The 27167-nt window shown below is 32.5% G+C and overlaps 2 protein-coding genes across 4 annotated transcripts in view; one reads left to right on the top strand and one right to left on the bottom strand.

Annotated features, from left to right (window-relative positions):
- The window catches only part of Slik (Sterile20-like kinase), a 181917-nt gene that overhangs the window by 149340 nt on the left and 5410 nt on the right, over positions 1–27167 (bottom strand). The gene's annotated exons all lie outside the window — the stretch shown is intronic.
- LOC135961211 (uncharacterized) lies at positions 238–25734 on the top strand. The gene is made up of 2 exons (XM_065512706.1): positions 238–468; positions 24991–25734. Exons 1-2 carry the CDS (start codon positions 238–240, stop codon positions 25732–25734), a joined length of 975 nt encoding a protein of 324 aa, XP_065368778.1.

Below are 27167 nucleotides of genomic sequence, written 5' to 3'. Positions count from 1 at the left end.
AGCATCATTGCAAATGCAAAATTTTACCGTAATCCAATAACAAAATACACACAAAAACATTTACAATTTTGCATTTGCAATGATGCAATACCATTCGCACTTAATACTGAACTCCGCTAGTATATCCTTGAAGAGGTGCTTTAGTTTTGTCCGTTTCATTTTCTACCTTAAAATATTGGTGCCATACCAAAAAATACTCGAAGTATAGTGAAAAATACGGGAAAAATCCTAACAGGAATGGACCGTTACATCACTATAACTAAACGCAAGTCCAGTACTAGGACATCAAAATTGGAACCAAATCCAAAACAGGCAAAGAAAAATCCGGTAAGTCAAAATCGTTTTGCAATTCTTGACAATCAAGAAAGTAAGGAAAAACCCGCAAAGCCTGTAAAAGACTATAAGCCACCTCCTCTATATTTGCGCGAACCTACTACAAATGTTTTGGTGAACAAATTGTCCCAACTTGTAGGTAAGGGGAATTTCCACGTGGTCTCTCTACGTAAAGGAAATATTCAAGAGACAAAGGTACAAACTTATTCGGAAAAAAATTTCAGAATGATTGTTGATAATTTCGATTCCGAGTAAAGAAACTATTATACATATAAACTGAAAAGTGCAAAAGGTTTGACAGTAGTCATCAAAGGTATAGATAGTTCTGAGCCAACTGATGATATTAAAAGGGCGCTAGAGTCTGAAGGCTTTGAAGTGAAGTCTATTCACAACATAATAAATAAGAATAAAATTCCTCAACCAATTTTTAGAGTTGAAATCACTTTCAACTCTTCTCAATTAAAGAAAAAGGGTGACACTCATCCAATATACGGTTTAAGATATCTTCTTAATCGTAAAATAATTGTAGAAGAACCAATTAAGCGCAAAGGTCCACCTCAGTGCCTTAATTGCCAAGAGTTCGGTCACACCCGAACATTCTGCAAATTACCTTCTGTATGTGTAAGATGTGGAGATATTCATAAAAGTCAAGAATGCCCCCACTCAAAAACAGATAATATAAGAAAATGTAGTAACTGTGGTCAAAATCACACCGCAAACTACCGTGGATGCCCAGTATTCCTACGCATACAGGAATCAACGAAGGCAAGAAGACCTTTATATGCTCAATATACGACTTCTAACTTTCCAAGCCTTCCTGATGCTTCTAGTGCTCAATATAGAAGTATCATAAAAAACAATAATCAAAACAAATCGTGTGCCCATACGACAAATGAGGGTTCAGTTACCCAAATGAAAACAAACACTGGTGCTTCTAGTGCTCAATATAGAGGCATCATAAATGATAATTATCAAAACAGTTACAGGGTTCAGTTACCCAAATGAAAAGAAGCAATGGAAATAATACCCCATTATTTTCATATGCACATGCATTAAAAGAGGGTGTACCAGTACCCGATACTAACTCTCAAAGCTCTATTGAGAATCTAATTCAAACCATGAACAGTTTCATGACGAACATGCAAAATATGTTTCAACAATTGATGCAGAATCAAAGCATGCTCATGCAGATCCTGCTAAATAAAAAATGAATTCTCTAAGAATTTGTTTTTGGAATGCTAACGGCCTTAGCCAACATAAGAATGAAGTACAACAATTTCTCCACCTTCAGGAAATTGATGTACTACTCGTTTCTGAAACACACTTTCCCATAAAGAACTGTTTCAGAATTAACGGATACTATACTTATGATACAAAACATCCAAGTGGTAGAGCTTGTGGTGGAACACCTATATTAGTGAGAAAGGATATTAGGCATTTCCCAATGCCAGAATATAAAACGGATCACATCCAGGCCACATCTATAAATATACCTGATGGTAGAGTTACAATATCTTCAATATATTGTCCTCCTAGGTATAATATTAATCGAGAGCAGTTTCTCGAATATTTTAGGACTCTAGGTCCAAGATTTATAGCAGCTGGTGATTACAATGCAAAACATACATTTTGGGGCTCTCGCCTTATTACTCCTAGAGGGAGGCAACTGTTAGAAGCAATATCGTCTAACAGACTAGATGCCATATCTAGTGGCCAACCTACTTATTGGCCTACAGACCTCAATAAGATTCCCGATCTAATTGACTTCGCTGTAATCAAGAATATAAAACGAGAATTTATTTCAGTGATCCCTTCGCTGGACCTGTCGTCAGACCACTCGCCTACAGTTTTAACGTTATTAGCAGTTCCAAGTAAATTGGAAAACTCTTACTCTTGTTTCCCTAACAAGAAAACGAACTGGTTAAAGTATTAAATGTATGTTAGCTCACACTTGCCACAGAACATCTCATTGAAAAATGAATATGAAATACAATCCCCTGTCGATATATTTACAGACATTTTAACAAACGCCGTTAAAGTGTCCACGCCCCCAGTCACCCTGGGGAATTACAGACATTCAAAATGTCCTAAAAACATTGAGTCTCTTATCAAAGAAAATAGAACACTCAGACGTCAATGGCAACAATCGCGATCTCCGAACGTAAAGGCTAAACTTAATCAGTGCCAAAGAAGACTTGACGTCGCTTTAAAGATTAATAAAGAACCTAACCTGAGAAATTATCTTAAAAACTTAGACCCTACTAAGAAAACAGAATATATTCTCTGAAAAGCTGTGAAAAATATGCAATGCCCTATTGTATATTTTTTTCTTTTTTTTCATCATTTATTTATTGTATCTTCATTATTTAATGAACTAACAATAAGTGGTTCAAATCTTATATCTAATATTATTATTTAATTAGTCCAGCCAGTGCCGGACGAAAAAATTTTGTGTTCATGGTTGTTTTGGTTAAATTGGCATTCTTCCTTCTAGATTAGGTCTGCTGTGTCCCTCCTTCTTAATCGAGTGTGGCCACGGTTATCTAATATGTTGCGGGCCAGCGGGTTTGGGTGAACTTCAAGTTTTTTTAAATATTTTTGTACGTTTTTCGAGATTTCAGTTTTTACAATGGGCACGTTTAGATCTTTGTGTATATTCGCGTTTTTGATATACCAGGGGGCAACTGTGATCATTCTTAGAAACTTGTTTTGGCGTCTTTGGATCTTTTCTACATTTGACGCTGAGGCCGTGCCCCATAACTGTATGCCATAACACCATATCGGTTTTATGATCATGTTATAAAGTAGAAGTTTACAATCTAAACTAAGCGTGGAGTTTCTGCCAATAAGCCAATTAATTTGAATTGATTTCAATTTCATTTGAGTCAACTTTGCATCTATATGACTTTTCCATGTAAGGCGACGATCGAGATGTATTCCGAGGTATTTCACTTCCGATTGTTGAATTATTGTTTGGTTATTGATATGAATAGGGGGGCATGATTCTCTACGCAATGTAAATGTAATGTGTGTACATTTTTGCTCGTTGACTTTAATTTTCCATTGTTTTAACCATTTTTCTAATTCAAATATGTGGTTTTGTAAGTGACGAGACGCTTCTTGAGGGTTTTCATGAATGCTTAGAATAGCAGTATCATCAGCAAATGTTGATGTATGAGTGCGATTGTTAGTTGGCATATCAGACGAATACATCAAATATAAAAAAGGTCCCAGGATACTGCCTTGGGGGACTCCAGCTTCAATGGGTTGTGCAGTACTTAAAAAGTTTCCCTCTTTAACCTTAAATGTTCGACCAGTTAAATAGCTTTCCAACAGCTTATGTGTGTTTGCCGGTAAATTTTGACTCAATTTGTATATTAATCCAGCATGCCATACCTTATCAAACGCTTGAGAGATGTCGATGAAGAGTGCAGAACAGTATTTCTTTTCTTCAAACGCTTTTCTCACCATATTTACAAGTCTATGGGTTTGTTCGATAGTACTGTGTTTTCTTCTAATTCCAAATTGATGATTCGGAATACAATTGTTTTCAGTTAACATCGGGTACAACTTGTTCATAAGTATCTTCTCAAATAGCTTTGATATATTAGACAATAGGCTGATGGGTCTGTATGATTCTACTTTTGTGTGATCTTTTCCCGGCTTGGGTATCATGGTAACCAGTGAAACCTTCCATTCTGGAGGATAATATTCAAGTCGTAATATAGCATTAAAAATAAAAAGAATTATTTTTATTGCTATCCGGGGTAGCTCCATAAGCATCTTGTTGCTGATCTTATCCATACCAGGCGCTTTCTTGGGATTTAAATCAGCAATAGCATTTTCGATCTCTCGAATCTCAAAACGTAGGGGTACGGCTGCTGCAAAATAGGGTGCAACAGGTGGCAACTCAATTGCTTCGTTTGATGTGTTCGGTGTAAATACTTTTTTTTAAATGATTAACAAACAGATTCCCTTTTTCAGTATCATTTCTTGCCCAACCACCACTTGAATTTCGCAAGGGGGACTTACATATAACGGGTCTTTTAAGATTTTTTGTTGCTCGCCATAATGAGTAATCCGATTGCGGGGTTGCGTCCAGGCTTTCTAAATATTTATTCAATGATTCCATTTTTCGAAATTCCAAGAGCTTTTTAAGTCTTTTTATACAATCTTTAAGCTTCGATTTTAGTTGGGGGGATCTGTGCAATTGCCACTCTCTTCGAAATCTTCTTTTTTCATTTAAGAGCCGTTCGACATCTGCAGCATGTTGAGCAGCCATTCTGAGATTTTTATCGAAATTGATAAGAGAGTGATCGATGTTTTCTGGTGTTCTTAGCGGTATGTTTTCCGAGCAATGTGTACTGAGGTATTTTTTATATTTGAGCCAATTTATTCTTGTGCCTGCCATCGCTAAATTACCAGTCGGGGATACAATTTCTAGGGGGCTCTATAAAGTAATAATAGTGGGTGAGTGATCTGAAGATAGTTCCAGCGAGGATTCAATTTGAATCATTTCTCTAGGGATATTTTTCATCACGCTAAAATTAATAACATCCGGTATTTTTCGTGGGTCAGTAGGCCAGTAAGTAGGTTGGCCGCTCGAAAGCACATGCAAACCCATTTTAGAAATTGAGTCGAACAAAACACGACCTTTAGGCGTAATCAGTCGTGATCCCCAGAATGTGTGCTTAGCATTATAATCGCCAGCAGCCAGGAAACGGGGGCCTAGTGATTTAAAAAATCTATTATATTGACTTTCTGTAATTGAGAATCTTGGGGGTGAGTATATCGATGAAATCACTAAGTTTCGATGAAAATCTTCAAGACAGATTGTAGTAGCTTGAAGATAATCTTCGCAAAAATCACACATTAAGTAGTGTTTTATTCGAGCTTTTATTAAAATTGCCGAGCCTCCGCATGCTCTACCTCTGGGATCTTTGGTGTCATATATTACATATCCATTTATTCGAAAGGAACTTCTGGACGTCAAATGAGTTTCAGAAACCAGCATTACATCAATTTGTTGGTTTCTTAAAAAATATTCGAGTTCGTTTTTGTGTTGGCGTATGCCGTTTGTATTCCAAAAACATATTCTTAGGCAGTTCATGGTCTGTTAAGCACAGCCTGCAGTAACATTGATTGCATCTTAAGCATTTCTTGCATCATGTTACTCATTGAGTTTGTAAAGTTATTTACCGATTGCACAAGAGTTTCTATTGTAGATTCTAGTCGGGTAAAATTGAAAATTAGCGTTTGCTCTCTTACCTCTGGGTTCATATTTTCGTTTTGGGGTTGACGGACTTGCGGCTGAGTTTGGTTGTTTCTAAGTACATTTGCATATGTTACTTTGTTGTCATATGTCTGTTGCAACGGGGGGTAGTTCAAATTGATGTTATTTAATGGCTGAGCGGGGAAAATCTTTGGTTTCTGGCTTTGTGATTTTTTAACAATTGAGTAGACAGGACAACCCCTGTAGTTTGCTGTGTGGTTACCTCCGCAATTGCTGCATTTTTTTATTTTAGGATCATCTTTAGATTTGTTACATTGGGATGTGTTATGCAACTCCCCGCAAATGACACATACTGGTGGCAATTTGCAATATGCCTTGGTGTGTCCATATTCTTGGCAATTCATACATTGAACGGGGCCAAATCGTTTGTGTGGTTCTTCTACCGTAATTTTACGATGCAATAAGTACTTCAAGTTATATATGGGATGTGTTTCATTTTTTTTCAGGTTTATGTCACCGGCTTCAAGTTCAACACGGAAGAGTGGTTGGGGTATTTTTTCGCGATTTCTAATATTTATCACATTTTTTGTCTTATAGCCTTTATCTTCTAAGCTTTGCTTTATTTCGAGTGGTTCAACATTACAATCAATACCCTTTATTACAACTTGTAGACCCTTGCTTCCTTTCAGCTGATAAGTGTAAAAACTTTTCTTTTGAGTTTCAAAATATGTTACAACCTTTCTATAATCGTTTTCACTATTGACCTGTATTTTAGTTTCATGAATCGTGCCTTTCTTGATTGGGATTACGTAAAAAGAGTTCTCTCCTATTAATGAGATCAGGCTCTGAACCAGTGGATTCGAATTATTTTCTCTCAAGTAAATGGGGGGTGGTTTTGTAGAATGGATTTTATTTACTGGTTCATTAGTTTCACATTCCAGAATAGAAAAACGATTTTCATTGTTTAGTCTATGAGGTTCACTATCCTTATATAATTTGGCCAAGGGTGCCGCTTTCGAGGACTTGGGACTTCGTGCCCGTTTTAATACTGTAATATACCGGTCCATTCCAACCTGTATTTGGGATTTATTTTCATTATTTAATGGTTGACTAATCTTGGGTACAGCGCCGCTTAATGGGTTAATTTTAGCTGATATAGCTAGCATACTTTCAGGCATAGATAAAATATTTTTATTTTCTGATTGAGTTGAATTTTCTTTTATTTGACAATCATTAGTTGTTGTCAATGCGGGGGAACAAGAACGAGCGCGGTTAACAGGTTTGGCTGTTAAAAACAAGTTGTCATCTATTCTTCTGTTTGTTTTGTTTATATTTTTTTCGTCTACATTAACTGTAACGTATGCATTTCTGCCGTTTACACTTAACCTTCGCTCACTGTTTTCGTTGAAGAGACTCATTTAAGAGTATTTGTAATTACTTTCGTTAACACTCTTGATCTTTATTTAATAGTCAATGCACAAAAAAGGTTCAAAAAAAGAAAAAAAAAATATAAAGAATTTTTTTTTTTACTTATTTGTCTTTTAGTTGTTGTTTTGATTTTTTTATTTAATAATATTATTAAAAAAAAGCGTCCTTTCGCGTAAATAATAAACAGGTGATATTTATATTTATTTTCCGATAGATACATTAAAATAACGAGTTAACTCGGACTAAAAATTAACACGTCCGAACTGAACTAGAACTGAACTTTTTCGTTCCTATTGTATATGAGTCGCCCATACGCCTTCATAACGGAGAATGGGCAAAAAATACTTCAGAAAAATCGAAGCATTTGCCAATCACTTGGAGAATGTATTTACCCCAAATGATACAAATTCATATATTAGAGATAATGTCATAAATAATGTGGTGCCAGCCCCACTAAAATCCAGTTCTCTGCCGTGAGGACGACGGTCAAAGGTCTTAAGGCTGGAAAATCACCTGGTATAGATAAAATTACTACCACGATGATAAGTAATCTGCCCAACTCAGCACTGAGAATTATTTTGTTCATATTTAACTCAATACTACGTATTGGATATTTCCCATCCTCATGGAAAATATCTGATATAGTTATGATACCAAAACCGGGAAAAGATGTCACTCAAGTGACATCATACCGTCCCATTAGCCTATTGTCAATATTATCAAAACTTTTTGAAAAGTTGTTACTTGAGAGACTTATAGTACACCTTGACGAAAATTGCATTATTCCTGACCATCAATTTGGTTTCAGAAGGAAACATAGTACTATCGAACAGGTACATCGGATAAGTACACTTATTCGGAAAACCTTCGAGAGCAAGCAGTATTGCTCCGCATTATTTGGAAAAATGGCTGAACAAATGGCAAATTAAGGTCAATGCAACAAAATGCATTCACGTTACATTTACTTTAAGACGAGGAAGTTGCCCTTCCATACAGATAAATAATATCAAAATCCCAGAACAGAGCCATGTGAGATATCTAGGTATCCATCTTGATCGCCGTTTAACATGGTCCCACCATATTGAATCCAAGGTTACGCAAATAAAATTAAAGTCAGTTCAGTTGTACTGGTTAATTGGCCCGAGGTCTGCTCTAGAGTTGGAATACAAAGTGCTTTTGTACAAAACAATTATAAAACCGATATGGCTATACGACATTCAGCTATGGGGAACAGCCTCCTCATCTAACGTTGAAAAATTGCAAAGAAAGCAGTCAGCACTGTTAAGGACAATAACAGGTACCCCATGGTACATTCGCAATAGTAATATCCATAGCGATCTCAATGTCCCCATAATACGCGAGGAGATCAAACTCTCCAGTCTAAAATACATTTCAAAACTAATGGATCATCCAAACCCCCTCGCCAGGGAGTTGCTGTCATTTGAGGGTCATAGACGACTGAGGCGATTGGAAACACTGGATCTGGCCAGATAATTATTTAACGAGCACTCATGTTGGATATTGCAGCGGCAATAACAACTTTAGTTTTAGTTTAGGTTAAGATTTGAATACTTATTTGTAAATTTCTAATAAGAAAGATTCAATAAAGAAAAAAGAAACTGAAAAAAAAAGAAAACATAGTATGGTGCACTCGGAAGATATTGAAAAAAACATTTGATCGACTGATATCCATTTTCGGTACGTGAATGTGGCATTCATTATCAAATGATAAAACTCCTATATTCATTCCTCACAAATCTTATGATAATGGTAAAAATTGATAAGACATCTTTTCCAATTTTATCATATAGACTAGCTGACCCGGTGCGCTTCGCCACCCCAATTAGAAGAATGAAATAGTACTATTAAGAGTCACTTTGTGAAATTAACTGTTTAAATGTCTAATTTCATATTTCTGGGTCCATTATTATAGAAAATGCAAAAGTTACTAAAGTTACCTTTTGTGGATTCAAATTCACTCAGAATCATGTGTGCCTAATTTTAAATTTTTAGGTTTATTATTATAAAATATTCAAAAGTACCATTGCAATAAACAAATAGTACCATTGATTATCGCTTTTGAATTCGCATTCACTAAACCATAAGCCGTCAAGTTTGAATTTTAAATTTGTATAGCATTTCCTATAATATCAACTAATTTTGTTTCTATAACACTTACCCCCATATGCATAAACAGTTTATAAATTTTCCAAAGGTTTATAAACAGATTTTGTATGGAAATTTTGTTTTATAAACCTTTGATAAATTTATAAATCGTTTATGCATATGGGGGTTAATCTATATATATAAAAGAGTAACGTTACTGACTGACTGATTTCATCATCGCACAGCCCAAACGGCTGAAGCTAGAATCACGAAATTTTAACTGTGGGTTCCTCCCTCCCCAAAACTATCCGATAAGGGATTTTTGGAAATTCGAACGTTTAGGGGGTAAAAATGGGTAAATTCGGTAACCTTATATCTTCAAAACTAATAAAGATACAAAAAAACTTAAAATTGCATGTTACTCCATTTAAAAAATAAGCTGACAGGTGTTTCGTACTTTTTGGAAATTCGAAACTTTTAGGGGAGAAAACGGGTAAAAACTGTATTTTGGTACTTTTTTTGCACCCTATGTATCTTTTAAACCAATAAACATAGAAACAAATTTTAAATCGTATTCTTTAATTAACAAAAAATAAAAAATATGAGTTTGGTACTTTTGGAAATTCGAACCCTTAAGGGATAAAAATTGTGTTTATTTTTGATACTTTTTCATAAAATATGTTTTCTATAATTTGATATAGACATACGAATATTTTATTATGAGCTCCCACCACGATACAGAAATTTATTTTAATAAAATTGTACCACCTCAATGGGGATAAAAAAGGTACCAAAAAGGGGATAAAATCGGGAAAATACATTATATTTGAAATTATTAAGCCAATTTTGATATTTTTTTTAACGTTGGTTCCTGGATTCATACAAAAATTAACTAACAGGGTGTTATTTGGAACTCGAGTACCAAGGTGTATATTGGGCCAAATCCGGGTAAACAGTTTGGTACTTTTTTTAAAACATTTATTCTTGAGCACATTAACACAGATTTTAATATTTTCAGATATGCCTGTAGCATAAACAATTTTGGCAAAATGGAATATTTTTAAATTTCACCCCTCAAGTTCAAGGAAGAAAAGGGAAATTGGTACTATTCTCCTAATGGTACTTTTTTTAATATTTTAAATTATTTCACTTATCGACATTAAAGTTAGCTGATATGTATCTGAGTGAAGTTTGTGTTAGGAATAGGGTACAATATTTAGGTACCAAAATGTAAGAACTGAACTATAGGTACTTTTTTATTCATCTAATGGTACTTTTTAATTTTATATGACAATGGATTTGGAAACATGAAATTAAGCATATATGGTCCTAAGTGAGTGTGAATTTTAGGGGTAGACTTTTTGGTACTTTTTCTTTAATCGAATGGTACTTTTTGTAATTTCTTCACCAATGAACCTAGAAACATGAAATAAAGCTTATATGGACCCGAGTAAGTGGGAATCCACAAGTGGCTGCTTTTTGGTACTTTTTCTATATTATAATGGTATTTTTTTAATTTTCTATAATAGTATACCTAGAAATATGAAATTAAGCGCATATGGTCTTAAGTGGGTGAAAATTCAAGGGGATACTTCATGGTACTTGTTCTTTATTATAATGGTACTTTTTTTAATTTTTGTATAACAATGAAATTAAGCATACACGGTCCTAAGTCAGTGAGAATTCTAGGGGGAGACTTTTTGGTACTTTTTCTTTATTCGAATGGTACTTTTTGTAATTTCTTCACCAATGAACCTACAAATGTCCTCCCGAAATTGGACTTTATCGGTCATAAATGTTTAATTTATATATGGGGCATTTCATGTCAAGTGAACCAACTTTTGAAATCGATGTCTTCCGATCGGGATGAAATTTGCACCAAGGTTAGCTCTATTGGATAGTAACTCAGACACACACAACAACATCGGTCGAGAACTCTCTGAGTTATAGGGGGTAAAATTTTGACAATTTGGTCAAACAGGGGTTTTTTCTTATCCATGTAACTTATTACCTATTGTTCTTAGCAAAATGTGTCCCAAATAGTATAGATAGCTATTTCTTCGATCTTTCGAAAAAAAATATTTAAAAAAAAAAATAAAAAATTTTTAATATTTTTTTTCCGAAATCAAAAACTTTTTTGACTTTTTTTTAAAATACGTCCTTTTTTTTTTTTTTTTTTTTTTCTTAAAATAAAGTTTAGATATTTTCCTTGAACACCTACTTGGTCGCTTAGTGGGATGCGAGTGGGATATCTATCAAAATAAATATTTTGTAACTCAAAACATAAAATTTTTGACTTTTTTTGCAAAATCAAAAATTTTGTTGACTTTTTTTTTCAAAATGGACCCTTTTTTAATCTTTTTTTTAGGTCAAATAAAAGCTTAGATATTATCCTTGAAGACCCTTTTGGTCGCTTAGTGGGATGCGAGTGGGATATCTATCAAAATAAATATTTTTTAACTCAAGACTTACAATTTTTGACTTTTTTTTTTGCAAATACGATTTTTTTTCCAAATGGGCCCTTTTTTTTAAATTTTTTTTGTAGTCAAAAGAAAGCTTAGGTCCATTCCTTTAAGATATTTTTAGTCCCTTAGTGGGATGCGAGTGGGATATCTATCAAAATAAATATTTTGTAACGCAAGACATACAATTTTTAAATTTTTTTTTGCAAAATCAAAATTTTTTTCCAATATGGGCCCTTTTTTAATTTTTTTTTTTGCTCAAAAGAAAGCCTAGGTCCATTCCTTTAAGATATTTTTAGTCCCTTAGTGGGATGCGAGTGGGATATCTATCAAAATAAATATTTTGTAACAATTTTTTAATTTTTTTTTGCAAAATCGAAATTTTTTTCCAATATGGGACTTTTTTTTAAAAATTTTTTTTTGCTCAAAAGAAAGCTTAGGTCTTTTCCTTTAAGACCTATTTTGTCACTTAGGAAGATGTGAGTAGGATATCTATTAAAATAAAAATGTTGTAACTCAAGACATTCAATTATTGACTTTTTTTTGCAAATTCGAATTTTTTTTCAAAATGGGCCCTTTTTTAAAAATTTTTTTTTAGTCAAAAGAAAGCTTAGGTCCATTCCTTTAAGATATTTTAGGTCCCTTAGTGGGATACGAGTGGGATATCTATCAAAATAAATATTTTGTAACTCAAGATATACAATTTTTGATTTTTTGACAAAATCAAAAACTTTTTTGACTTTTTTTTAAAATGGGCCCTTTTTGTAATTTTTTTTTTTTGCTATAAAGAAAGCTTAGGCCTATTCCTTTAAGATGGTTTTGATCGCTTAGTGGGATGCGAGTGGGATATACAGTGGTGGTCAAAACATATGCAACCAGCAACAGAATTTTACAAAAGTGGTTTAAACTAGTTTAAGATGTAAACAAAAATATTCATTTGCTTATAATATTTTTTAATTAATGCTTTAAAAATAAGAATATGAAATTTAATTCAGAATTTTTTGCATTGAAAAGAAAAAAAAATTAAAAAACTACGTATGGGTTGATATTTCATTGGTCAAAACATATGCAACTAATTGCTTTTAAAACATTTCTGTCTATAAAACTTAATATTTCGTGGCTAATCCTATATTTTCAATGACGGCCTTACATCGGCAAGGCAGTGAAGCTATCAAATTGGTAATAAAATTTGCAGGAATAGCGTTCCAAGCATCTACCAATCCTTGAAACATAATATCTGAATTAGTGCAATTTTCGGGGTCGATTCTTTGATTAACGATTTCCCAAATGTTCTCAATGGGATTTAAATCTAGTAATTGTGGTGGCCATTCCATTACCGAAACTCTTTCTTGTGCTAACCACGATTTAACAACATGTGAAGAGTGCTTGGGGTCGTTATCGTGCTGAATAACTCATCGAAGAGGCATATTATCCACAGAATTTGGAAGCATTACTCTTTCCAAGATGTCTCTATAGATAAATCCATCCATTATTTAATTAATTTAGAGCGATGGGACAACTCCAGCAGCAGAAAAACTGCCTCCATACCATTACGTTGCATCCTCCATGTTTCAGTGTCTTTTTACAGTATCGTGCTTGAAGCCGCGTGTTAAGTGGTTGTCTTACGTAACACATGAAATCACTTCCGATGATATTAAATTCGGATTCTTCGCTAAATAGGACAGTCGTCCATTTGTTTTCTGGCCAATTTAAATACTCCATAGCAAACTTCAAACGTTTCTTTTGATTACGTTTTGATATAAGCGGTTTTTGCGCGTAGGGAAAACGTCGGTGAAGCATGCAGGATGCAACGTAATGGTATGGGGGTTGTTTTTCTGCTGCTGGAGTTGTCCCATCGCTCTAAATTAATGAAATAATGGATGGATTTATCTATAGAGACATCTTGGAAAGAGTAATGCTTCCAAATTCTGAGGATAATATGCCTCTTCGATGAGTTATTCAGCACGATAACGACCCCAAGCACTCATCACATGTTGTTAAATCGTGGTTAGCACAAGAAAGAGTTTCGGTAATGGAATGGCCACCACAATTACTAGATTTAAATCCCATTGAGAATATTTGGAAAATCGTTAATCAAAGAATCGACCCCGAAAATTGCACTAATTCAGATATTATGTTTCAAGGATTGGTAGATGCTTGGAACGCTATTCCTGCAAATTTTATTACCAATTTGATAGCTTCACTGCCTTGCCGATGTAAGGCCGTCATTGAAAATATAGGATTTGCCACGAAATATTAAGTTTTATAGACAGAAATGTTTTAAAAGCAATTAGTTGCATATGTTTTGACCAATGAAATATCAACACATACGTAGTTTTTTAATTTTTTTTTCTTTTCAATGCAAAAAATTCTGAACTAAATTTCATATTCTTATTTTTAAAGCATTAATTAAAAAATATTATAAGCAAATGAATATTTTTGTTTACATCTTAAACTAGTTTAAACCACTTTTGTAAAATTCTGTTGCTGGTTGCATATGTTTTGACCACCACTGTATATCAAAATAAATGTTTTGTAACTCAAGACATACAATTTTTGTGTTAAAACATTTATTTTGATAGATATCCCACTCGCATCCCACTAAGGGACTAAAAATATCTTAAAGGAATGGACCTAGGCTTTCTTTTGAGCAAAAAAAAAAATTAAAAAAGGGCCCATATTGGAAAAAAATTTTGATTTTGCAAAAAAAAATTAAAAAATTTTATGTATTGCGTTACAAAATATTTATTTTGATAGATATCCCACTCGCATCCCACTAAGGGACTAAAAATATCTTAAAGGAATGGACCTAAGCTTTCTTTTGACTAAAAAAAAATTTTAAAAAAAGGGCCCATTTGGAAAAAAAATCGTATTTGCAAAAAAAAAAGTCAAAAATTGTAAGTCTTGAGTTAAAAAATATTTATTTTGATAGATATCCCACTCGCATCCCACTAAGCGACCAAAAGGGTCTTCAAGGATAATATCTAAGCTTTTGTTTGACCTAAAAAAAAAGATTAAAAAAGGGTCCATTTTGAAAAAAAAAGTCAACAAAGTTTTTGATTTTGCAAAAAAAGTCAAAAATTTTATGTTTTGAGTTACAAAATATTTATTTTGATAGATATCCCACTCGCATCCCACTAAGCGACCAAGTAGGTGTTCAAGGAAAATATCTAAACTTTATTTTAAGAAAAAAAAAAAAAAAAAAAAAACGACGTATTTTAAAAAAAAGTCAAAAAAGTTTTTGATTTCGGAAAAAAAATATTAAAAATTTTTTAATTTTTTTTTTAAATATTTTTTTTCGAAAGATCGAAGAAATAGCTAGCTATACTATTTGGGACACATTTTGCTAAGAACAATAGGTAATAAGTTACATGGATAAGAAAAAACCCCTGTTTGACCAAATTGTCAAAATTTTACCCCCTATAACTCAGAGAGTTCTCGACCGATGTTGTTGAAAAATTGTGTCTGAGTTACTATCCAATAGAGCTAACCTTGGTGCAAATTTCATCCCGATCGGAAGACATCGATTTCAAAAGTTGGTTCACTTGACATGAAATGCCCCATATGTATCTCCACAAATTCCGCTCCAAATAAGTTTTATATACGCAAAATTCATGTCACCCAATTTTGTTACGATCGGTCTATAATTAGTCATAGCCCCCATATAGACCCGCTTCCGAAAATCACTTTAACGTGCATAAATCGCTTAAAAATGTTGGTAAACACACAAAATTCAACATAGTTAATTTTAATATAGACATAAATCACACGACCTAATTTCATGGTGATCGGTCCATAATTGGTCATAGCCCCCATATAACCCGAAAATCACTCAAAAATATAAAATTTAAATTTTAAAAGAAAAATTTTTTTTGCTCTTTTACTTAGTGTAGGGTATTATATGGTCGGGCTTGACCGACCATACTTTCTTACTTGTTTGGAATTAGACTTGACTGCAAAAGTTGAAAAATATTTGAAAAAATTAAATATTTTTCAAACAAAAAACATATGGCTTGAATATACAGTGGCTCTAATCGGACAAGAGTTTGTTTGATATAAATCAGCTCTTAACATAAAAAGATGTACCAAAAAAATGTTTTTTCGCTTCTATTTACACTCCACATTCTTATAAGGACTGAGATCGAAAAATTCTTAACATACATACGATTTTAAAGGCTGATTTAAAAGTAACATAATGCTTTCAAATAGCAGTGCTGTAATAGCAAACTGTAACATATCTGTGGGCATTATTAACATTGAATAAAAGCTTTCAGTTGACCATTGATCGTAAGTTGGCAACGCTGTTTGCTGCGACCGTATATTCGAATTCTAATATTCAGTTAAAGAACATTGTAGAAAGTACACCACAGATGGCGTATGTATTAGAAAGCTCTAGACAGTTAAAGAGCAATCTAGAATGCAGATGGCAGTGTTATAAATAGTGGCAGAGGTTGCAGTCGTGAGTTTATCAGAGACGGTTTTCGAACAAACATCAACTGAGTGCTGTGTTTTTCAAGTGAATTCGTGTACATTGTAAAGTGTGTCTGTATTTCTGCGAATTTATAAACGTGTATAAAAAAAAACATTGAGTGACTATTCAATTCTGTTTAAACTACTAAACAAACGGCTTTTATTTGCAAACAAAAGTATCCGGTTTATTTAAAGGAAATAAACCAACGTTTTGAAAAGGTTAAAACGTAACAATACATAAATAAATATGAAACCACTAAACTTACAGTTTTGATTTTTTTATTTGATTGAAATTATTATTATTTCAATTTACAAAAAAAAAAATATTTTTATAGTTCTAATCACAAGTGATGAACGTTTTCCGGAAACACTTCCATTAAGGTTTTTATAGTCTCCGTCTAAAATCTACCACACTTTTGGACACCTTTTTTGTGCTCTTCAATTCTCCTTTACCAAGAGCCCAATATCTCTCCACTGGCCTTAGACCCAGGCAGTTTGGAGGACAAATATCACATTATTTATTATTTTTTTATTTATTTATAACAATTCACAGTTTACAATCGAGCCCATAAGTTGGCCATATATGTATGATCGCTTAGACTAACAATTGATGATTAAAAAAATTTGCAATAAAAAATGTTTGCCTGTATCAACCAGATCAGTTGCGAGTAACGGAGGGTTAATAACTTACATTTTAAGTAATAAAATCTAAAAAACAAAATAAACAAACAAAAAAAATAATCAGTTACTTTTTTTCAATTTGCCCTTTTTTTATTGCATGTTTATTTTTAGAAACACAGAAAATAATATTGTATTACTATGTGAAAACCATTATTTGATGTACAATAAAATAACTAAGCAGTGGTGTAGTGAGTACAACAGTAGACTAGCAAACGAATAGTTGCTGATTCGACTTAGTTTTTTGTTTGCAAATACAAAATTCTATAAATAACTCTACAACAAAACAACTTATTTCCGACCAAAATATAAAGGATTTCTTTTGGGACAGCGCGAACAAAAAGTCGAAACCGAAAACCGGTTTCTTAAAAATGTCGAAGAATCGATCACCCTAGTATTTATAGAGCCCTTTGTAAACCTGCGTTGACTTTAACTTTTCGTAACAAATAGTCCGATTACTGAGCTAAACGGACTGATTACCTACCGGATGTGTTGGGAGCTCTTTTGAAAATGCTTTCTATTTATGGTCTTTATAAACATCATGTGGACCATTTCATCTATCTGAACCAGGTTTTCTATCAACGAACAAGCTCTTCCGATACTGTTTAAAGACATTGGAATCAGTTTGACAACAGACCTTTGATTGTTTGGTCAACTTTTTGTAGGACAAAGTTGGGTTTTGTTGAAAATAATTAATAATTTTAATTAATGGGTTAAATGTTTATGAAAAACGCGTGTTAAGAATTTTCGACCTCAGTCCTTATCTCTAAAAAATAACAAAAACTAAAAATTTGCATAAAAAAAGTGTTAATTTTTACAGAAAAACCAAAATAACTCAATTTCATAGCAAATATTTGCTCAAAAAAGTTTTGAATTATCCTAATTAAAATAACTTTTTGATATAAATAAAAGAATTCAAATGTATTTTATTTAGTGGTTACGTCTTTTTCGGCAAATATTTGTCATGTATGACCCTACCATTACGCTCAACACATAATAGGACAAATTAAAATTGGTATTCAGAAGCAGAGTTCTTCATAAGTTCACCACAGCCTATTGAAGCAGGCGTACCCCAAGGAAGTATACTGGGTCCCTTCCTATATTTGCTATATACTTGTGATATGCCTACAAACAGTCGAACCCACATATCTACTTTTGCTGATGACACAGCTATACTAGCCATTCATGAAAACCCCCAAGAAGCATCTGTACTTTTACAAGACCATATACTCGACATAGAAAGGTGGTTAAAACAATGGAGAATAAAAGTAAACGAGCAAAAATTATACATCTTACATTCACATTGCGTAGAGAATCGTGCCTCCAATCCTAATAAATAATCATATAATACCTCAACAAACTGAAGTTAAATATCTAGGTCTGCATCTAGACCGACGTCTTACCTGGAAAAAGCATATAGATACGAAATTGACTCAAATGAAGTTAAAATTACTACAAATTTACTGGCTAATTGGTAAAAACTCGAGACTGAGTTTAGATTGCAAACTTTTGCTGTACAGCTCAATAATAATGGTGCTATGGAATTCAATTATGGGGCACGGCCTCAGCTTCTAATATTGAAAAAATTCAAAGATTCCAAAATAAAATATTACGAATGATAACAGCAGCGCCTTGGTATGTGAGAAATATTAACATTCAGAAGGACCTAGGTGTCTCCCTGGTGAAAAATGAAATAAAAAAACAAGCAGAGTCATATTTGAAAAAGTTAGAAGTTCACCCAAACCCACTTGCATGAACATTAATGAGAAGTAATGGCTACATCCGACTAAGAAGAAGGAATCCAACAGACCTGCGCTGATGATAGGATCTATAAATTAAACATAATTTTTCGTCCAACTGTGGTGGGACGTAAATAAAAATAGATATTTAGATTTAAGATTTGAACAAATTATTGATAGTTCACATTATTTTGTGAAGATACAATAAATAAAATATGAAATAAAAAAAAAGAAGCAGAGTTCGAAAAAAAACACTAACATACCGTAAGTTAGTGTACTGTACTGTACATCTTCATGTACAGTACACATTAGAGTGCTCCAAGATTGTATGGACGAAAAAAACTTTCTAGGTACAGGCCGTCCCCCCCTCTAGAATTGTTCTATGTATTGTAGAAACACATTGTGTAAAATATTAGGATGATAGGATAACGTTAACTGGTGGCGCAACGACGCTGAAGTTTTGAGGTGCATTTACAAGGGGAAAATACGCAATTTTTTTAGTTTTTGTAAAAATTTTGCCAAATAATGACTTTTACAATTTAATTTAAAAGAATCGAAATGTGTACGTAATTGTCGTTATAATAAGATATAAAAGACAAAAATTGGTGAAAAAATGTTAAAGTTATTAAAAAATCGCCAGGCCATTAACGTGTCTCAGGCCACTAGAACAAGAAATTTATGAACAAAATTAACATATTTTGAGAAATATTAAAATAAAAGCTTATTTTTACTTAAAATATATCCATATTTACTTGTATATGAGTTTTTGTCCTCGTAGGATACCATTAACCTATTCGAAGGTATGACCAAAAAAATTAAATTTTTTTAACGGCAGTTTCAAAACTCCAATTTCAAATTTTTAAAAATTTTGTTAAACAAATTTCGGAATTTTTTGATCATCACATGGGGATTTATTAACAACATAATAGGGAATAAAAATGTGAAAAAAGTATGTCAATACCTCCTATAGTTTTTCCGTACCTGCGATATAAATTTTGCGATTTTCGAGAAATACTAATTTTTTGGCCAAATTTTGGGGAATGACCAGAATTTCCTTACTGTAATGATTTTTAAGTAAAAGCTATTCAGAATAATATAGCCCAGGTAATTTTAAATATAGTATGAAAGTTTTACTAAAATCGGAAAACTTTAACGCTTAAATCGTGAAGGTCAAAGGTCAATTTTTTCAATATTTGGAATTTCTCATGGAAAGATAGCGAAATATTATATATTTTTGGGCCGATTTTGATGAAACTTAAGAAAAATATAAAATGAAGTCTAGTATTCACAATAACAGTACAAAAATGGAAATTAACCCTTAAGAGTACTTGGGGTCAAAATGAATGTGTTTTTCGTGATTTTAAAAGTTGAGGGTCATTTGGACCCCAAGTGCTATTAAGGGTTAATTTCCATTTTTGTACTGTTAACGTTATCCTATCATCCTAATATTTTACACAATGTGTTTCTACAATACATAGAACAATTCTAGAGGGGGGGACGGTCAAAATTCGCAATTTTATTTTTTTGGAGCACTCTAGTACACATACACATACGCTACAAAATGTACGAAATACCTTAAACAAATTTTAGAGTTTGCGAACATGTACGTACATTAGGTATATAACTAATTTTGGCGAAATTTTTGGCATAGCACCACGTGATGGCCAATGTTGTATAAGTAATGAAAATAATTGTTTTAGGTCATTTAGAATCAAAAACATCACGCACCAACACCAATTTCTAAAATAAACCAATTTTTTTTTCTCTGAAAAATTATATAAATAATTTCATATTTTTTTTGAAAGTGTGAGGGATACTTCCCTTATTTAAAATTTTTTTTGAAGTATGTACGCAGTATGTAAAAATGAGCTTTTATTTTAATATTTATCAAAATATGTTAATTTTGTTCCAACATTTCTGGTTCTAGTTGCCTGAGACACGTTAATGGCCTGGCGAATTTTTAATAACCTTAAAATTTTTTGACCAATTTCGGTTTTTTATGTCTCATTAGAACCTTAATTACGTACACATTTCCATTCTTTTAAATTAAATTGCAAAAGTAATTTTTTAATTGCAAAATTTTTACAAAAACTGAAAAAAAATGCATTTTTTCCCCTTGTAGATGCATCTCAAAACGTCAGAGGGCTTGCGGCACGTCTTAACCCCAACCGATTTACCTAAAATTATTTCAGGATGATTTTTTTACCAATGTTCACCAAACTAGGGAGTGAGAATGGCCAAAATCCAACTTTCGTTTATTAAGGGCCACCCTAACCGTACACTACGATTGTGAGATATTGTTCGCAAACACTACGAATAAGGTACGGTATTGTACACATTCACTACGCTTAGTGTATTTTTTAGCGTACATTTAGCGAAGATTTTGTTGAACATGTGGAGTATGGATGAAGGCAGAAATTGATATATTTAATACAAAAATAATGACGGGGAAGTAAGAAAATCGAAACATGTTTTTATAAATGTGTTTAATTGTAAATTCATTTCGTATTTTTATGTGGCGAAAAATTTTATAATTTTTTAGGATATGTTTGTAGATTTTTACTTTTGAATAGGATTTGAATAAAATATGTGAATTAATTATCAAAAATCATTTCAAGATTTTTATTTTTTAGATAATTATAAATAATTTTTATCGAAAAAAATTATTGTTATAACTAGATGTTAATCGGTCGGTTGCTTTCTTATGACTGACTTTTATTTATTCTTTCTTATTATCTATTTACATACTTAGTTTACATTAACTAATACAATGTATTGGTATATATTTATTTGGTAAGCAATATTGTATGTAATTATGACAATTATATTTTGAATTTTTATAGAGAACTGTACATAGACCGGAAACTAAAAAACACCAAAAATTTACATATACGAGTTTTGTTTAACGAAGCCAATAAATCAATACCATTCATTCATGTTCGGGGTTTTCCAAACATACTTTCATATATTGAAAAACACTTTCCATGAAATTTGCATTGGCAATTTTTACAAGTACCATAAAAACCCTTTTGAAATTTTTACAAAATAATGGATTGATTGAAACAGGTAGTATAATAAAATAAAATTTTTCCCAACAATGCTCTCTTGTATTCAGTTGCATTTTTTTCCAAGAATAACTTGTTAGTAAAAATAATTTTCAAGTCAATCCAATTGTTCTATTTTTCCTTTATTTTATATCTAAAAATCATGAACTAAAATAGATCAACAAATTGTTGAAATGGAGAAATTAATTAAAAACAAATTATTTACTCATACAAAAATTTAACGGCATGCATATATTTCTAATAGACAATACAAGTAAATAAAACAGACAAACAAAAAACACATGGAAAAATACTATACCTGTATACTATACATGTACCCTAAAAAGTTCACTACGTGTAAGCTAAAAATTAACCTAAAAAGAACTCTAAACGTAGTGTACATTTCGAAAAGTACATAAACGCTACGAGGTAGTGAATGTGTAGAATGTTCCGTACCTTATTCGTAGTGTTTGCGAACATTATCTCACAAACGTAGTGTACAGTATATTGTATATGTACATGTGCGCAAACACTAAAAACAGATGAAGGGAATGTGTTCTTGAAATGTACGGTACGAATATGGTACGGTTTATTTTCGAACTCTGTTCAGAAGTGTGCGATCAATATTTAGTTGCATATCCTTTGTTGTCTAGAATGGCCTGTAATCGCTTTTACCAAGTTCTGGCATACTTCCGGCTCTGTTGTATTCCATGCTTCTAGTAAGAACAATTACATTAAAGTCTGTTTCTATAAGTTTGGGACAGTTATGGATCAACCAAAGCTTTGCAACGCCTGATGTGTTCTTGGGATCCCACATTTTCGCTCTTTCGGTCTTCAAAATGATGAGATAGACAAATTTGCTCATTTTGCCTTCAACAAAATGCAAATTGCATACTCCGACATGCAGCTCCAAATCATAACAGATCCGACTCCATGCTTAACATGCTTTTGTGTTTTTACAATGGAATTCGGCATTTGGTTTAGACCACACAAATATCATGCCATTTGATACATGTAAATTAAATTTATTTCCATCAGTGAAAAAAACCTTGAAATAATGAAAACTATCAATAAAAAAGTATTTTACGGTGGTTTACCAACAAATTTAAAACTTTTTCCCAAAAATCGTCTGTTTAGGAAATGGTTTGGGCATGTATGTCGTGTGTCGGTATGCAATTTGCATTTAATTGAAGGCAAAATTTGCATTTAATTGAAAAAAATTTGTCTATATCAACATTTTGAAACAAAGGCGAACAAGTGGGTATCGCAAACCAGGGTTTAAAATTAGTTAAACGTTTTTTACATTTGACTACCGACTGCGCAATAAATATGAATCGTTTTCATATTAATGTGCACAAATACTGAAAATATACAAACTATAAACCAATGCCATATATGCACAAGCTTCATGGTAGAAATATTTGTCGCAGTTTTTCCAAAAATATTTTGCCTTACACAATATTTTAGGTTTCAGCTAGAAGACAAAATGAAAATTTTTAATTTTTAAAACATTTGCTGCCTAAATATATGTGTTTAGGTTACATCCTTTTGGTAATAACTACATTAAACGTATTATACTATTTTTAACAACGTTAGAATTTATTGTTGCTTCCTTTTTTTATGCAACTTTGCTGGAAGTATTTTACTAGATTCTAGCGAGTAAACCATTAACGGGTCCTTAAATATTGTTTGCCAAAAATTATGCTTGTTATTTTAGCATTAAAAAACACTTGTCAAATTGTCTTCGACGTAAGCACTACGTGCATTTTACTAAGAAAACGCAATATATTCCTTCTACGAGGTAATATTAATTAACAATAAAAAGAGATCTTCGTCTCTAATTTAAACTTGAAATTTGTTTGTTTTATTTTTATAACAATTTTGGAAAACTTGGATTGATGCCAAAGCGAACCGGATTTTTAAACGAGTACTGGATCTTTGGGCATCATTGACTCCATCATCCCCTGGCAATAATACAGTCCACCGGCAATATACATATTTATTATTTATTTTTCATAAAATAAGGTATGTAAATATATTTCAATTGTGAGCTAAAGTGAAGTGATTAAAATTCGTTTGATATTAACGCGACGCACATACACATTTCATTTGTGTTTTATTTCATTAAATTCTTCGGTTTAAAAGAAAAAAGAAAAAAAGTGACACTATTTCATTTGTTTAAAACTTAATTTATACGGACAATAAATAAAAATTAGTATTTCTTACATTTTCTTTTGTACATTTTTTGTTTACAGATTTACATCTGTAAATTACAATAACAATAATATATTCTTCTTACATTGTATTGGTCACCCTACGGTCGGTCAGTTTGACTACAACATAGTTTCGGGATATATTTTTGTTAAATTTTTTATATTTTTGTAATAAATTTTTATATATTGTCGATAATTGAATAAGGAAAATGCCCATAACTCCACTTAATAGATTCATTAGAGCATCTGATGCTCTTATTGCTTTTGAGGCAAATTTTAATGATTTTCCTGAGGACATTCATATGTTTATACCTTGGAGGTTCAGAGCGCTGAAATAAAATTGTTATGGGAGAAAGTTAAAACAACATATGAGGCCTGTTTGGATTTTTTGGAGAATTCTGATACAGAGCCTAGTGATGTAGATGTAGCTGCGTCTAAATATCAGGTCACATACGTAGCATATATGAAATGTTTAGGTTCGATTAATGAGAAGGTGAGCAAATTTAAATCGGTACCGAACGCAAGTGATTCGCCAGTAGTGAATTCTGATTCTGGGCATACTTTGACTCTACCCCCTTGCGATGTCGACGCATTTGGAGGGGATTATGATTCTTGACCGGCCTTTAGAGATTTATTTACGGCGATTTATATAAAGAGCTCGCGCCTTAGTAATGTAGAACGCCTTTGTCATTTAATACGTAAGACCGAAGGTGAAGCTAAAGATATTGTTTTGAAAAGTCCGTTGAGTAATGAGGGCTTTGAAGTAGCCTGGCGGGATCTTAAGATTGCATATGAGAATCCTCGTATGTTAGTAAACAACCAACTGAAACTTCTGTTTAGTCTGCCTTCCTTTGACAAGGAAACTAGTGCCGGACTTAAGACCTTAAAACGCGGTATTAATAGTTGTCTTACATCCCTTTCTATTTATAAAGTGTCTACGGATAATTGGGACCCAATTATCGTCTTTATATGCATTCAAAGACTTCCTTCATCGACAGTTTCTCTTTGGGAACACAGTGTAAAGAACAAGACGGCTCTCTACCTTTGGCAAGATTTGGATAACTTTCTGACGGAAAGAATTCTGACATTGGACTGTCTTAACAATCTTAAGGGTAACGTTTTGGAAACAAAGTCAAACCACGTGAAATATTCTGTACCTTCTGACGATGTTACTTCTTCGAATATTTCTTGTATTTTATGTCCTAACGATTTAAGAGTCTTCCAATAACTGACCGAATTTTAGCTGTGAACGAAAATAACTGTTGTTCTAATTGTCTTTCAAAGACACACCATGTCAGCAATTGTAAAAGCAATAATAATTGTTTAATTTGCGATAATCGACACCATACTATGCTTCATCAAGAGCCAATAGAAAATTCAAACGTGGAATGGCCTACGACTTCTTCCGGTCAGAGTTCTGCTGAGGTTCTTCGACCCACTAACTCGTCACCGACTTATCAACGACCTTCTACTTCTACTAATGTTACGCAAACTCGACAAGTATTTCATACACGTCAAAATCAATCTGTTATCTTAGGAACTGCATCAGTAAATATCATACATAATGGCAATAGGTATCAGGTCAGAGCTCTTATTGATTCAGCTTCGGAATGTTCATTTGTTAGTAATCGATTACGAAAAAGGTTTAAACTTCCCACGCATTCTGCAAATGCTAAAGTTTCTGGCGTAAATAATGCGGTATCTGTAGTTTCGAGAAAGGCTTGTTCTCTGAAGATCGGCTCTGATTTGGATTCTTCTGTAGTACTGAATACTACGGCCTTTGTTTTGGCAGATATATCGGAGAATTTGCCTTCGATTTCTGTAAACGCCGACATTAAAGGATTATTGCCAAATCTTCATTTGGCAGATTCCAATCCTTTCCATAGCCGGCCTGTTGATATTCTTATTGGGGCTGATTTATATCCGCAAATTATGTTACCGGAAATTCGACGAGACGTATTAGGGTCATTATTGGCTCAGAGAACAATTTTTGGCTGGATACTGACAGGTCCAGTTAATTCTACATAATTATCAGTTAATGGTATTTCAATAACTCGGGATTTCCTAAAAGACCGAATGCTGTCATTTGATTATTCCTCTTTTTATTACTATGGATCTACATCTATGAATTAAACACAAATGAATTCAACATTTTTACTAACATTCGAATTGTATATTTACATTATCATTAAAACAGCTCATTGAAATATATTTACGATTTACCCTAGTATGTATTATTTTACTATATTCTTTATAAAAATAATGCCTTTAATGGTCAGTTGATGGATCTGTCTAAAAACCATTGCCCGCAAGGGTCAGTTGATGGATCTGTCTAAAAACCATTGCCCGCAAGGGTCAGTTGATGGATCTGTCTAAAAACCATTCAGTTGATGGATCTGTCTAAAAACTATTCAGTTTATGGATCTGTCTAAAAACCATACCTATGCTATTAACATTACAACATACATTAGTGTTGCAAGGTGGCCGGCAATGTTTAGGTTGCATCCTTTTGGTAATAACTACATTAAACGTATTATACTATTTTTAACAACGTTAGAATTTATTGTTGCTTCCTTTTTTTATGCAACTTTGCTGGAAGTATTTTACTAGATTCTAGCGAGTAAACCGTTAACGGGTCCTTAAATATTGTTTGCCACCAAATTATGCTTGTTATTTTAGCATTAAAAAACACTTGTCAAATTGTCTTCGACATAAGCACTACGTGCATTTTACTAAGAAAACGCAATATATTCCTTCTACGAGGTAATATTAATTAACAATAAAAAAGAGATCTTCGTCTCTAATTTAAACTTGAAATTTGTTTGTTTTATTTTTATAACAATTTTGGAAAACTTGGATTGATGCCAAACAATATGTATATTTTTGGTTAGCAAAAACAAATGAAATTGCTTGTGTATAATATACAAAAATTTTACTACAAAAACATCATACATGCAAACAAATTGCAGCGTGAAAACCATAAACTGCAAACGATATGCGCAGTGAAAAATTCAAACAATGAAAATATGGAAGATGCTAAAAGTAGACTGCCAAACCATACGAAGTTGAAAAATGTAAAATACGAAATTGTGCAAAGTTAAAAATGTTTATTTTTAAAATATTTCCGCCACATATATGGTTTTGTTTTGCCGTATATAGTCATTGAGTAGAAAAATGTGAAAAAAAAAAACTATGAAGTTGATTTGGGTGTACAAAATAAAAAATTGTATTGAAATGTGTGTTAATAAAGAATTTTAGTGCAATAAAATAGAAGTTTTATTTTTGAGGTATGTAAAATTTATTTGTGCAATGAAAATACATTAAATAAGATTCTGGACAAAGGATAGCGGAGGATATTATTATTGATTGTTGGATTTTTTAATACGAATTCAAATGTATTCATGCTGGTGTTAATAGGAGTCCAGAAAAATTAGGAAGAAAAAAAAATAATTTTGTATGTA

Source organism: Calliphora vicina, chromosome 5 (assembly GCF_958450345.1).
Source record: "Calliphora vicina chromosome 5, idCalVici1.1, whole genome shotgun sequence".
Lineage (NCBI taxonomy): Eukaryota > Metazoa > Arthropoda > Insecta > Diptera > Calliphoridae > Calliphora > Calliphora vicina.
Note: the sequence above shows the minus strand (reverse complement) of the source record. Positions and strands in the feature narration are given on the sequence as shown.